At 45.6% G+C, this 13,740-nt stretch overlaps 1 protein-coding gene across 1 annotated transcript in view; it reads left to right on the top strand.

Moving 5' to 3' along the window:
• Nucleotides 1-13,740, top strand: part of eys (eyes shut homolog) — a 506,958-nt gene that overhangs the window by 130,612 nt on the left and 362,606 nt on the right. Inside the window, exon 23 of the mRNA XM_071394489.1 lies at nucleotides 10,676-10,797. Within this exon, the coding sequence (XP_071250590.1) occupies nucleotides 10,676-10,797 (122 nt within the window). The remainder of the gene's footprint in view (nucleotides 1-10,675; nucleotides 10,798-13,740) is intronic.

The raw sequence follows: 13,740 nt of genomic DNA on the forward strand, positions 1-13,740 counted from the left end.
GTACGTGGTGTACGGGGGAGTACGGGGTGTACGGGGAGTACAGTGAGTACGTGGAGTATGTAGAGCACGTGGTGTACGGGGAGTACAGTGAGTACGGGGAGTACAGTGAGTACGTGGAGTACGTAGAGCACGTGGTGTACGGGGAGTACGTGGTGTACGGGGAGTACAGTGAGTACGTGGAGTACGTAGAGCACGTGGTGTATGGGGAGTACAGTGAGTACGTGGTGTACGGGGGAGTACAGTGAGTACGTGGTGTACGGGGAGTACGGTGAGTACGTGGTGTACGGGGAGTACAGTGGAGAAAAATAGAAGAAGTCAACTCAAAGCATGCACTGACATTCCTCATAGATTTGACTGAGGTTTGTTTTCACACTGCTATTTGTGATCGTGGGCTGTCTCTTTGTCGGTTTGCTCTGCTAAACAGTTTTGAAACAAAGATAAATTATATAAAGATAATTGATAGTAGTAAAAAGCATAAATGACATTTTGGGCAAATTGGCGAACTCTGCTCCATCATTCATTGAATCAGATGGCTCATTCATCACAAAACCCACTGATATTGCCAACTACTTTAATGATTTTTTCATTGACAAGATTAGCCAACTTGGGCATGACATGCCAACAACAAATTCTGAACCTACACATCCATGCATAACTGAGCAAATTATTACATGACAAGCATTGTAATTTTGGATTCCTTAAAGTGAGTGTGGAAGAGGTGAACTAATGATTGTTGTCTAACAACAATGACAAGCCACCTGGGTCTGACAACTTGGATGGAACATTACTGAGGATGATAGTGGACAATATTGCTACTCCTATTTGCCATCTTTTCAGTCATAAGCCTACAGGAAAGTGTTTGCCCTCAGGCCTGGATGGAAGCAAAAGTCATTCCGCTTCCCAAGAATAGCAAAGCACCCTTTACTGGCTCAAACAGCCGACCAATTAGCCTATTTACCAAAAATTGTGTTTAACCAGATACAATGCTATTTCACAGTAAACTAATTAACAACATATTTTCAGCACACTTATAGGGAAGGACATTCAACATGCACCACACATTACTAGTGATTGGCTGAAAGGTTTGTGGAAGATGTTTTTATAGACTTCAGTGCAGCTTTTTACATTATTGATCACAGTCTGCAGATGGAAAAATACCCCCTGCTATATTGTGGATAAAACGTTACCTGTCTAACAAAACACAGAGGGTGTTCTTTAATGGAAGCCTCTCCAACATAATCCAGGTAGCGTTAGGCATTCCCCAGGGCAGCTGTCTAGTCCCCTTAATTTTTTCAATCTTTACTAATGACCTGCTACTGGCTTTGAGTAAAGCCAGTGTGTCTATGGATGCGGATGTCTCAACAATATACATGTCAGCTGCTACAGCAACTGAAATGACTGAAACACTTAGCTGCATTTAGTTTCAGAATAGGTGGCAAGAAATAGTTTGTCCTTAATATAAAAAAAACAGAAAAGCATTGTATTTGGGACAAATCATTCACTAAACCTCAACTAAATCTTGTCATGAATAATGTGGAAATTGAGCAAGTTGAGGAGACTAAACTGCTTGGAGTAACCCTGAATTGTAAACTGTCATGGTCAAAACATATTGATGCAACAGTAGCTAGGATGGGGAGAAGTCTGTCCATAATAAAGTGCTACTCTGCCTTAACAAGGCAGGCCCTACAGGCCCTAGTTTTGTCACACATTGACTACTGTCCAGTCGTGTGGTCAGGTGCCACAAAGAGGGACCTCAAAAAATTACAATTGACACAGAACAGGGCAGCATGGCTGGGCCTTAAATGTACACGGAGAGCTAACATTAATAATATGCATGTCAATCTCCCCTGGCTCAAAGTGCATTCCCCACAAGACATGCCACAAGAGGTCTCTTCAGTCCTTAAAACCGGAACAGGCTATGGGAGTCGCACAGTACTACATAGAGCAGGGTTCGTCAACGAGGTTTGGTTTCGGGCCAATTTGTTAGTCGGTGGGCCAGAACATAATTAGCATATAATATTAGCACAATTAATAGGCCTACACTACAAATTGATCAAAATTTTTAACACATTTGATTAGTACATAATACATTCAGTGACAATAAAATAATTTAGAACTGATTAAGATTATAAAAATCACCAATATCTCTATTCAATTATAATTGTTTGTTTATTTCTCTGTGCGTTGATTGGTGGGTAAAAACAGGTCTACGTAGCCTACTGTAGTCTATACTACTTTTTTAAATGTCAACATTCGTTCAGAACAATTAGCTTGATAGCAAGAGAACATGTCACTCTAAAAAAGTATCAAAAGAAAGGTGGATAATTAAAATTGAAGTTTCAGCGAAGAATGGACAGAGATATGCATACCATCTTTCTCCAATGCCAACTCCAATGCCAAGTGGGTCTTATTTGCAATGAAAATGTTGCTGTTTGCAAAGAATTCAATCTCAGACGGCATTATGAATCTAAGCATGGTACTTTCAAAGTGGCCTCCAGCCCCAGACAGAGGCCTTCCCGCCCCAGACAGAGGCCTTCCCGCCCCAGACAGAGGCCTTCCCGCCCCAGACAGAGGCCTTCCCGCCCCAGACAGAGGCCTTCCCGCCCCAGACAGAGGCCCGACGCAGATAAATTGAAGCATTTACTACAAGCTACAAACACGGCAGCAGAATCCTCCTTCGTGGCCTGACCCAACAACAGAAGGTCACATGGCAGCAGAATCCTCCTTCGTGGCCTGACCCAACAACAGAAGGTCACACGGCAGCAGAATCCTCCTTCGTGGCCTGACCCAACAACAGAAGGTCACACAGCAGCAGAATCCTCCTTCGTGGCCTGACCCAACAACAGAAGGTCACACGGCAGTAGAATCCTCCTTCGTGGCCTGACCCAACAACAGAAGGTCACACGTGCTTCCCTAAAAGCGTCCTGGGTTCTGACCAAACACAACTTGCCCTTCACAGACGCAGAGATATTTAAAAAGTGCATGGTAACAGTTTGAGGAATTGGCTACTGAAAAGTCTATGGATAGAATAATTGTGTCTGTCAAACAGGTGTCCCGGTCTGCGTCATCAGCCGGACGCCGTGTCCGTGCTCTGGCGGATGATGTCCATAGGATTGTTCTGGAGCGGCTCAGTTAGGCTGGGCATTTTCTCCTGGCTATTGATGAGAGTACTGACAAGACTGATGTAACACAGTTGTGTGTATATGTTATTTTCATGGTAATGACTTTAAAGAGGAGCTACTGGCACTGATTCTCCTGGAAGGACACACCACCGGGGACGTTCCCCTGGAAGGACACACCACCGGGGACGTTCCCCTGGAAGGACACACCACCGGGGACGTTCCCCTGGAAGGACACGCCACCGGGGACGTTCCCCTGGAAGGACACGCCACCGGGGACGTTCCCCTGGAAGGACACACCACCGGGGACGTTCCCCTGGAAGGAAACACCACCGGGGACGTTCCCCTGGAAGGACACGCCACCGGGGACGTTCCCCTGGAAGGACACGCCACCGGGGACATCCTATTCACAAAGCTGGAACAATTGTTTACGCAGCATGGCTTGTCATTCGAAAAAGTCTACTTTGTGGTGACCGACAGGGCTCCTGCTATGGTGGGCAGACACGGGGCCTGGTCAGCAGGTTGAAGGAAATCGTCCCACAAATGAATGTCTTGCATTGTCTCATCCATCACAGTGCGCTGTGTGTCAGACTAAATGCTGAGCTAAAAGATGTGATGGATAAAGTAATGCGCATAATCAACTTTGTCAGGGGGACATCAAGCACACAACACCGTCTTTTCCGCAAGCTTGTAACAGAATCAGAGGAGTCCATCCAGGATGATCTCCTGCTTCACAACAACGTGCGCTGGCTGACTAAAGGAAAAGCAAGCTTGTGACAGAATCAGAGGAGGCCATCCAGGATGATCTCCTGCTTCACAACAACGTGCGCTGGCTGACTAAAGGAAAAACAAGCTTGTGACAGAATCAGAGGAGGCCATCCAGGATGATCTCCTGCTTCACAACAATGTGCGCTGGCTGAGTAAAGGAAAAGCTCCAGAGCCATTCTGTGAGCTGCATGACCAGGTTGTGGGTTTTGTCAGAAAAAGCTAAATGAGTGCAGCAGCTGACCACCTTCGTATTCTGGAAATTGAGGAATTCCTTTCTAAAGCAGCTTTTCTGGCTGACATTCTGTCACTTAAAGGGTTAAATCTGCAGTTACAAGGAAGGGGGAAAACTTGAGGCCTTTACTAAGGAGCTTGAGTTGTTCCATTTATACCTGTCATCTGGAAGGCTACTGCACTTCAGCACACTGAAGAAACGAGGTACCAGGCCGCAGCATTGTCACAGAGGTGATGGAAGATTTCACCAAGCAGCTGAGGGACAGCTTCTCCACCAGATTTGAAGACTACAGTATGCCCAAGGATATAATTGCGTTTGTACGTGATCCTTTCACAGTCCGCCCAGGTGGGGAATTCTCCTCCCTTGCTAAGAAAACAATACCCTCCTGGATGAGGCCGCAATTCAAACTGAGCTGATTGAATTCCAAACATCGAGCCAAATCAGGGATGCGCTCAGGAGTGCTGAGTCCTTGTCTACGTTGTGGGTGGCATGCTCAGAGGAATACAGCACAGTAAAGAAACCTGCCTTTTATGTGCTAACAATGTTTGGATCGACTTACACCTGAGAGTCCTCCTTTTCCTCTATGAACGTAATGAAGACTCACGACAGGAACCTGCTTTCACTTTAGTTAATCGAGGACTGCCTGCGCATCAAAATCACATCCCTCTCACCTGACATCTGCAAGTTTGTGTCCGAGGGGAAATGCAACTTTTCCCATTAAGTAAGTAACTGCTGACAGTGTTTTATGTTTGTTTTGTCGTTACAGGAGCAGGTTATCCCGAGACTCCCGATACAAGGATACAGACATTCAGACACAGAAATCGCCTTTTTATCCTTTAAATTATTGTTTTATGTAGGATGCCAAATTTTTGGCCAGTTGCAATTGTAAGTAGGCCTAATAAATAAATACAAATCCCACTTCTATTAGGCCATTTTGTTTACTTGTGAAAGATGCTGTTAAGCCACATAGGGGCGATGGGTCCATGGGGCGACACACAATTGGCCCAGTGTCGTCCGGGTTAGGGAGGGTTTGGCCGGCAGGGATATCCTTGTCTCATCGCGCACTAGCGACTCCTGTGGCGGGCCGGGCGCAGTGCACACTGACCAGGTCGCCAGGTGTACGGTGTTTCCTCTGACACATTGGTGCGACTGGCTTCCGGGTTGGATATGCAATGTGTCAAGAAGCAGTGCGGCTAGGTTCGCCTCTCCCGAGTCCGTACGGGAGTTGCAGTGATGAGACAAGACTGTAACTACTACCAATTGGATATCACGAAATTGGGGAGGAAAAAAAGGGTAAAATAATTCAAATAAATAAAATAAAATATTTTAAATGGGCTCAGAAGAACTTGACCCCAATTAAGACCTCTTGTTTTTTGTAAAATCAAATTCGAATGAAGATTATTGTTGAAATTAATTACTCCTACTATGGTGGGCAGACACGGGGCCTGGTCAGCAGGTTGAACGAAATCGCCCCACAAATGAATGGCTTGCGTTGTCTCATCCATCACAGTGCGCTGTGTGTCAGACTAAACGCTGAGCTAAAAGATGTGAGGTGCTGTTCACCTGGGTTCACCTCCTATTGATTGCCTGCGGTTGCAGCTTTACATTTCAGCATCTAAAAACAAATGGTCCACTGCCTGCTTTATTAGTGGACTGTCTCCTGCATCCTCTCTCCTCATTGATTAAGTTAAACTGTAACTTTTGCATTATTTAGGTAGGGACACTTCCTTCTTCAGACATTGCATTTGGGACTTTTTGCATCTCAGGTCCAAGATAAAACTTTTTTTTAAATTTTTATGAACAAAAATATTCATAATTAATTTGAGATGTGGCCCACGGGCTGCCAGTTGGGGAACACTGACATAGAGCCATGACTCCATGGAACTCTATTGCACATCAAGTAGCTCATGCAAGCAGTAGAATCAGATTTTTAAAAACAGATAAAAATACACTTTTGGAACAGTGTGAAGAGTGTGAAGAGACACACACACACACACACACAGGCGCATACACACACACACACGTGGTAACATATGCACGATACACACACGTACACATGTATTTGGTCTTGTAGATATGTGGTAGTAGAGTAGTGGCCTGGTTTAATTTAGCTAGACTCCAGGAAGAGTAGCTGCTGCCTTGGCAGTAACTAATGGGGATCCATAATAAACCCCAGGAAGAGTAGCTGCTGCCTTGGCAGGAACTAATGGGGATCCATAATAAACCCCAGGAAGAGTAGCTGCTGCCTTGGCAGTAACTAATGGGGATCCATAATACATACCAATACAATACAAATATGAATAGAAAGTATTTAAAAAATCAGCCCTATCCCCAAAAATAGTTTACATTAATATAATTATTTTAAGAAACGCACAATGCCCTGTATAATTGACTCATAATATACACTGTCTGTACAAAACATTAGGAACACCTTCCTAATATCGAGTTGCAACCCCTTTTTCCCTCAGTACAGCCTCCAATGCTTCCCACAGTTGTGTCAAGTTGGCTGGATGTCCTTTGGGTGGTGGACCATTCTTTATACACAGGGACAACTGTTGAGCATGAAAACCCCAGCTGTGTTGCAGTTCTTGACACACTCAAACCGGTGTGCCTAACTCCACTCAAAGGCACTTACAACTTTTATCTTGCCAATTCACCCTCTGAATGGTACACATACACAATCCATGTTTCAATCTCGAGGCTTAAAAATCCTTCTTTAACCTGTTTACACTGATTGAAGTGGATTTAACAGGTGACATCAATAAAGGATCAAAGCTTTCACCTGGATTCACCTGGTCAGTGTGTCATGGAAAGAGAAGGTGTTCCTAATGTTTTGTACACTCAGTGTAAACAGAAGTAACAGATGCCAACAAAGTTATACCTTGAAAAGCAGGCCCTGAATATGTTAAAAGAGATGGGTGGTGTTTGGAATATACAGTAGTGGAAATTCCAAGTCAACCATGACTATTCCACAGATTAAAGCTACAATCTGTGATAAACGCAACATGAAACAATTTCAAAGATTTTACTGAGTTACAGTTCATATTAGGATATCAGTAAATTGCAATAAATTCATTAGGCCCTAATTTATGGGTTTCACATGACTGGGAATACAGGTATGTATCTGTTGGTCACATACCTTAAAAAAAGTAGGGGCGTGGATCAGAAAACCAGTCAGTATCTGCTGTGACCATCATTTGCCTCGTACAGCGTGACACATCTCCTTCACATAGAGTTGATCAGGCTGTTGATTGTGGCCTGTGGAATCTTGTCCCAATCCTCTTCAATGGCTGTGCAAAGTTGCTGGATATTGGTGGGAACTGGAACACTCTGTTGTACACCTGTCGTACACCTCGATCCAGAGCATCCCAAACATGCTCAATGGGTGACATGTCTGGTGAGTATGCAGGCCATGGAAGAACTGGAACATTTTCAGCCTCCAGGAATTGTGTACAGATCCTTGCGACATGGGGCTGTGTATTATCATGCTGAAACATGAGGCGATGGATGAATGGCACGACAATGGACCTCAGGATCTCGTCACAGTATCTCTGTGCATTCAAATTGAAATCGATAAAGTACAATTGTGTTAGTTGTCTGTAGCTTATGCCTGCCCATACCATTACCCCACCGCCACCATGGGGCACTCTGTTCACAACATTGACATCAGTCTGCCATCTGCCCGGTACAGTTGAAACCGGTATTCATCCATGAAGAGCACACTTTTCCAGCGTGCCAGTGGCCATCGTAGGGGAGCATTTGCCCACTGAGGTCAGTTATGATGCTGAAGTTCTGTCAGGTCAAGACCCTGGTGAGGACGACGAGCACGTAGATGAGCTTCCTTGAGGTGGTTTCTGACCATTTGTGCAGAAATGATGGTGGCTGGTCTCAGATGATGTGGAGGTCCTGGGCTGGCGTGGTTACTCGGGGTCTGCGGTTATGAGACCGGGTTGGATGTACTGCCAAATTCTCTAAATCAACGTTAGAGGCGGCTTATGGTAGATAAATGAACATTCAATTATCTGGCAACAGCTCCGGTGGACATTCCTGCTGTCAGTATGCCAATTGCGTGCTCCATCAAAACTTGAGACATCTGTGGCATTGTGTTGTGTGCCAAAACTGCACATTTTAGTTTATTGTCCCCAGCAAAAGGTGCACCTGTGCAATGATCATGCTGTTTAATCAGCTTCTTGATATGCCACACCTGTCAGGTGGATTCATTTTCTTGGCAAAGGAGAAATGCTCACAATGTTTTTTTGAGAAATGAGCCTTTTGTGCGTATGGAAAATGTCTGGGATCTTTTATTTCAACTCATGAAACGTGGGACCAACACTTTATGTTGCGTTGATATTTTGTTCTGAATGCATTTCCCCAGCCCCATCCCTCAGCTGTTTACCAAAACCCAAAACAAGTGGTGGGGCTAATTATTTTCCTTAAGAACAAATGCTCGATTGTAGCTTCAAACATATTTCCCAGGAGAGGTCTTTTTGGCTGAGTTGGGACATTGTAGTATAACATTCTTAAGTATTCATTTGAATATAATTGAACGCTACATTTGGCAACAACGTTATCATGATATTACTCAACTTGTGGGAGGTTTAACTTGGGTACCATATTGGGAGAAAAATAACTATTGACGTTAAGCTCACTCAGTGAAACATTTGGTGACAGCGGTGGGATAATATTATGTGTAGCTGTGGCAGGTTTTTAGGTAGAAAACAATACAACTATGTTCTCTTTATATAATTGGCCTGTTGAACCAGGAAGAGGAGTGGTCGAGGGCAGCAGGTGTACTCACTGTATTACTGTATTGGGTAATGCAATCTGTGCCTGGAGGTCCTGAGCTCTGATGGCTTTCTCTTCTACCTGAAAGTAATTGCACCCACCTGGTGTCCCAGGTCTAAATCAAATCTAATGTATTTATAAAGCCCTTTTTACATCAGCAGATGTCACAAAGTGCTATACATAAACCCAGCCTAAAACCCCAAACAGCCAGCAATGCAGATGTAGAGGCACGGTGGCTAGGAAAAACTCCTTAGAAAGGTAGGAACCTAGGAAGAAACCTAGAGAGGAACCAAGCTCTGAGGGGTGGCCAGTCCTCTTCTGGCTGTGACAGGTGGAGATTATAAGAGTACATGGCCATTAATTCCAGATCGTTCTTCAAGATGTTCAAATGTTCATAGATGACCAGCAGGGTGAAGTAATAATCACAGTGGTTGTAGAGGGTGCAACAGGTCAGCACCTCAGGAGTAAAGTAAATGTCAGTTGGCTTTTCATAGCCGAGCATTCAGAGGTTGAAACAGCAGGTGTAGGAGAAAAGGGAGGGAAAGAGAGACAGATGGGGGAGAGAGAATTGGAGGGAGCATACTTAAGTTCACACAGGACACCAGAGAAGACAGGAGAATTACACCAGATAAGACAGGAGAATGTCACCAGATAAGACAGGAGAATTACACCAGATAAGACAGGAGAATGTCACCAGACAAGACAGGAGAATGTCACCAGACAAGACAGGAGAATGTCACCAGACAAGACAGGAGAATGTCACCAGACAAGACAGGAGAAATACACCAGATAAGACAGGAGAATGTCACCAGATAAGATAGTCTATGGTGTAATTCCCCTATCGCACCCACTTTGCCAAAGCATAGCCCCCACACCACTAGAGGGATATCAACAGACCACCAACTTACTACCCTGAGACAAGGCTGAGTATAGCCCACGAAGATCTCCACCACCGCATGAGCCAGAGAGGGCTGCAAAACCGGACAGGAAGATCACGTCAGTGACTCAACCCACTAAAGATCACGGCAGTGACTCAACCCATGACGCACCCCTCCTAGTGACGTAATAGGGTCAGAGGCAGAGAATCCCAGTGGAGAGAGGGGAGCCGGCCAGGCAGAGGCAGCATGGGCGGTTCGTCACTCCAGTGCCTTGCCGTTCACCTTCCCACTCCTGGGCCAAACTACACTCAATCAGTGTAGTCTTCAGTAAAGACTTTTAAAGGCAGACCATTCCATTAAAATGGAGCTCTATAGTAGAAAGCCCTGCCTCCAGCTATTTGCTTTGAAATTCTAGGGAGAATAAGGAGGCCTGCATCTTGTGACCGTAGCGTATGTATAGGTGTGTACGGCAGGACCAAATCAGAGTGATAGATAGGAGCAAGCCCATGTAATGCTTTGTAGGTTAGCAGTAAAACCTTGAAATCAGCCCCAGCCTTAACAGGAAGCCAGTGAGGCTAGCATTGGAGTAATGTGATCACATATGTATCAGTCCCTAATAAGAGGGGAAGAATGAAAATCAGCAGTGGAACTGGAACTGGATCCCTCCTCTATTATTTAGTGACATCATCACTGAACCATTTCACTTCCTGTATTAGAGACCTACGATGTTCCATTTCACTTTCTGTATTCCAGACCTACGATGTATCATTTCACTTCCTGTATTCCAGACTTACGATGTATCATTTCACTTCCTGTATTCCAGACTTACGATGCATCATTGCACTTCCTGTATTCCAGACTTACAATGTATTATTTAACTTCCTGTATTCCAGACTTACGAGTGCCTCTGTGTCCCCGGATGGGAGGGCGAGTTCTGCCAACAGGAAATAGACGAGTGTTCATCACAGCCGTGCAAAAACAACGCCACCTGTACTGACCTCCTCAACAGCTACAGGTAGGTACCACAGTAGGGTTGTGTCTGATTCAGACCATAGGGCAAAGCTACAGGTAGGTACCACAGTAGGGTTGTGTCTGATTCAGACCATAGGGCAAAGCTACAGGTAGGTACCACATTAGGGTTGTGTCTGATTCAGACCATAGGGCAAAGCTACAGGTAGGTACCACAGTAGGGTTGTGTCTGATTCAGACCAGAGGGCAAAGCTACAGGTAGGTACCACAGTAGGGTTGTGTCTGATTCAGACCAGAGGGCAAAGCTACAGGTAGGTACCACAGTAGGGTTGTGTCTGATTCAGACCAGAGGGCAAAGCTACAGGTAGGTACCACAGTAGGGTTGTGTCTGATTCAGACCAGAGGGCAAAGCTACAGGTAAGTACCACAGTAGGGTTGTGTCTGATTCAGACCAGAGGGCAAAGCTACAGGTAGGTACCACAGTAGGGTTGTGTCTGATTCAGACCAGAGGGCAAAGCTACAGGTAGGTACCACAGTAGGGTTGTGTCTGATTCAGACCATAGGGCAAAGCTACAGGTAGGTACCACAGTAGGGTTGTGTCTGATTCAGACCAGAGGGCAAAGCTACAGGTAGGTACCACAGTAGGGTTGTGTCTGATTCAGACCAGAGGGCAAACCTACAGGTAGGTATCACAGTAGGGTTGTGTCTGATTCAGACCATAGGGCAAAGCTACAGGTAGGTACCACAGTAGGGTTGTGTCTGATTCAGACCATAGGGCAAAGCTACAGGTAGGTACCACAGTAGGGTTGTGTCTGATTCAGACCATAGGGCAAAGCTACAGGTAGGTACCACAGTAGGGTTGTGTCTGATTCAGACCAGAGGGCAAAGCTACAGGTAGGTACCCCAGTAGGGTTGTGTCTGATTCAGACCATAGGGCAAAGCTACAGGTAGGTACCACAGTGGGGTTGTGTCTGATTCAGACCATAGGGCAAAGCTACAGGTAGGTATCACAGTTGGGTTGTGTCTGATTCAGACCAGAGGGCAAAGCTACAGGTAGGTACCACAGTAGGGTTGTGTCTGATTCAGACCATAGGGCAAAGCTACAGGTAGGTACCACAGTAGGGTTGTGTCTGATTCAGACCATAGGGCAAAGCTACAGGTAGGTACCACAGTAGGGTTGTGTCTGATTCAGACCAGAGGGCAAAGCTACAGGTAGGTACCACAGTAGGGTTGTGTCTGATTCAGACCAGAGGGCAAAGCTACAGGTAGGTAAATCAAATCAAATCAAGTTTATTTTATATAGCCCTTCGTACATCAGCTAATATCTCTAGGTGCTGTACAGAAACCCAGCCTAAAACCCCAAACAGCAAGCAATGCAGGTGTAGAAGCACGGTGGCTAGGAAAAACTCCCTAGAAAGGCCAAAACCTAGGAAGAAACCTAGAGAGGAACCAGGCTATGAGGGGTGGCCAGTCCTCTTCTGGCTGTGCCGGGTGGAGATTATAACAGAACTATGCCAAGATGTTCAAAATATTCATAAGTGACAAGCATGGTCAAATAATAATCATGAATAATTTTCAGTTGGCTTTTCATAGCCGATCATTAAGAGTTGAAAACAGCAGGTCTGGGACAGGTAGGGGTTCCATAACCGCAGGCAGAACAGCTGAAACTGGAATAGCAGCAAGGCCAGGCGGACTGGGGACAGCAAGGAGTCATCATGCCCGGTTTGCCGTGACGTATGGTCCTAGGGCTCAGGTTCTCCGAGAGAGAGAAAGAAAGAGAGAACGAGAGAATTAGAGAAAGCATACTTAAATTCACACAGGACACTGGATAAGATAGGAGAAGTACTCCAGGTATAACCAACTGACCCTAGCCCCCCGACACATAAACTACTGCAGCATAAATACTGGAGGCTGAGACAGGAGGGGTCAGGAGACACTGTGGCCCCATCAGAAGAAACCCCCGGACAGGGCCAAACAGGAAGGATATAACCCCACCCACTTTGCCAAAGCACAGCCCCCACACCACTAGAGGGATATCTTCAACCACCAACTTACAATCCTGAGACAAGGCCGAGTATAGCCCACAAAGATCTCCACCACAGCACAAACCAAGGGGGGGCGCCAACCCAGACAGGAAGATCACGTCAGTAACTCAACCCACTCAAGTGACGCACCCCTCCCAGGGACGGCATGAAAGAGCACCAGTAAGCCAGTGACTCAGCCCCTGTAATAGGGTTAGAGGCAGAGAATCCCAGTGGAGAGAGGGGAACCGGCCAGGCAGAGACAGCAAGGGCGGTTCGTTGCTCCAGAGCCTTTCCGTTCACCTTCACACTCCTGGGCCAGACTACACTCAATCATATGACCTACTGAAGAGATAAGTCTTCAGTAAAGACTTAAAGGTTGAGACCGAGTCTGCGTCTCTCACATGGGTAGGCAGACCGTTCCATAAAAATGGAGATCTATAGGAGAAAGCCCTGCCTCCCGCTGTTTGCTTAGAAATTCTAGGGACAATTAGGAGGCCTGCGTCTTGTGACCGTAGCGTACGTATAGGTATGTACGGCAGGACCAACTCGGAAAGATAGGTAGGAGCAAGCCCATGTAACGCTTTATAGGTTAACAGTAAAACCTTGAAATCAGCCCTTGCCTTAACAGGAAGCCAGTGTAGGGAAGCTAGCACTGGAGTAATATGATCAAATTTCTTGGTTCTAGTCAGGATTCTAGCAGCCGTATTTAGCACTAACTGAAGTTTATTTAGTGCTTTATCCGGGTAGCCGGAAAGTAGAGCATTGCAGTAGTCTAACCTAGAAGTAACAAATGCATGGATTAATTTTTCTGCATCATTTTTGGACCGAAAATTTCAGATTTTTGCAATGTTACGTAGATGGAAAAAAGCTGTCCTTGAAACAGTCTTGATATGTTCGTCAAAAGAGAGATCAGGGTCAAGAGTAACGCCGAGGTTCTTCAGTTTTATTTGAGACGACTTTACAAC

This window comes from Salvelinus alpinus, chromosome 3, assembly GCF_045679555.1.
Source record: "Salvelinus alpinus chromosome 3, SLU_Salpinus.1, whole genome shotgun sequence".
NCBI lineage: Eukaryota > Metazoa > Chordata > Actinopteri > Salmoniformes > Salmonidae > Salvelinus > Salvelinus alpinus.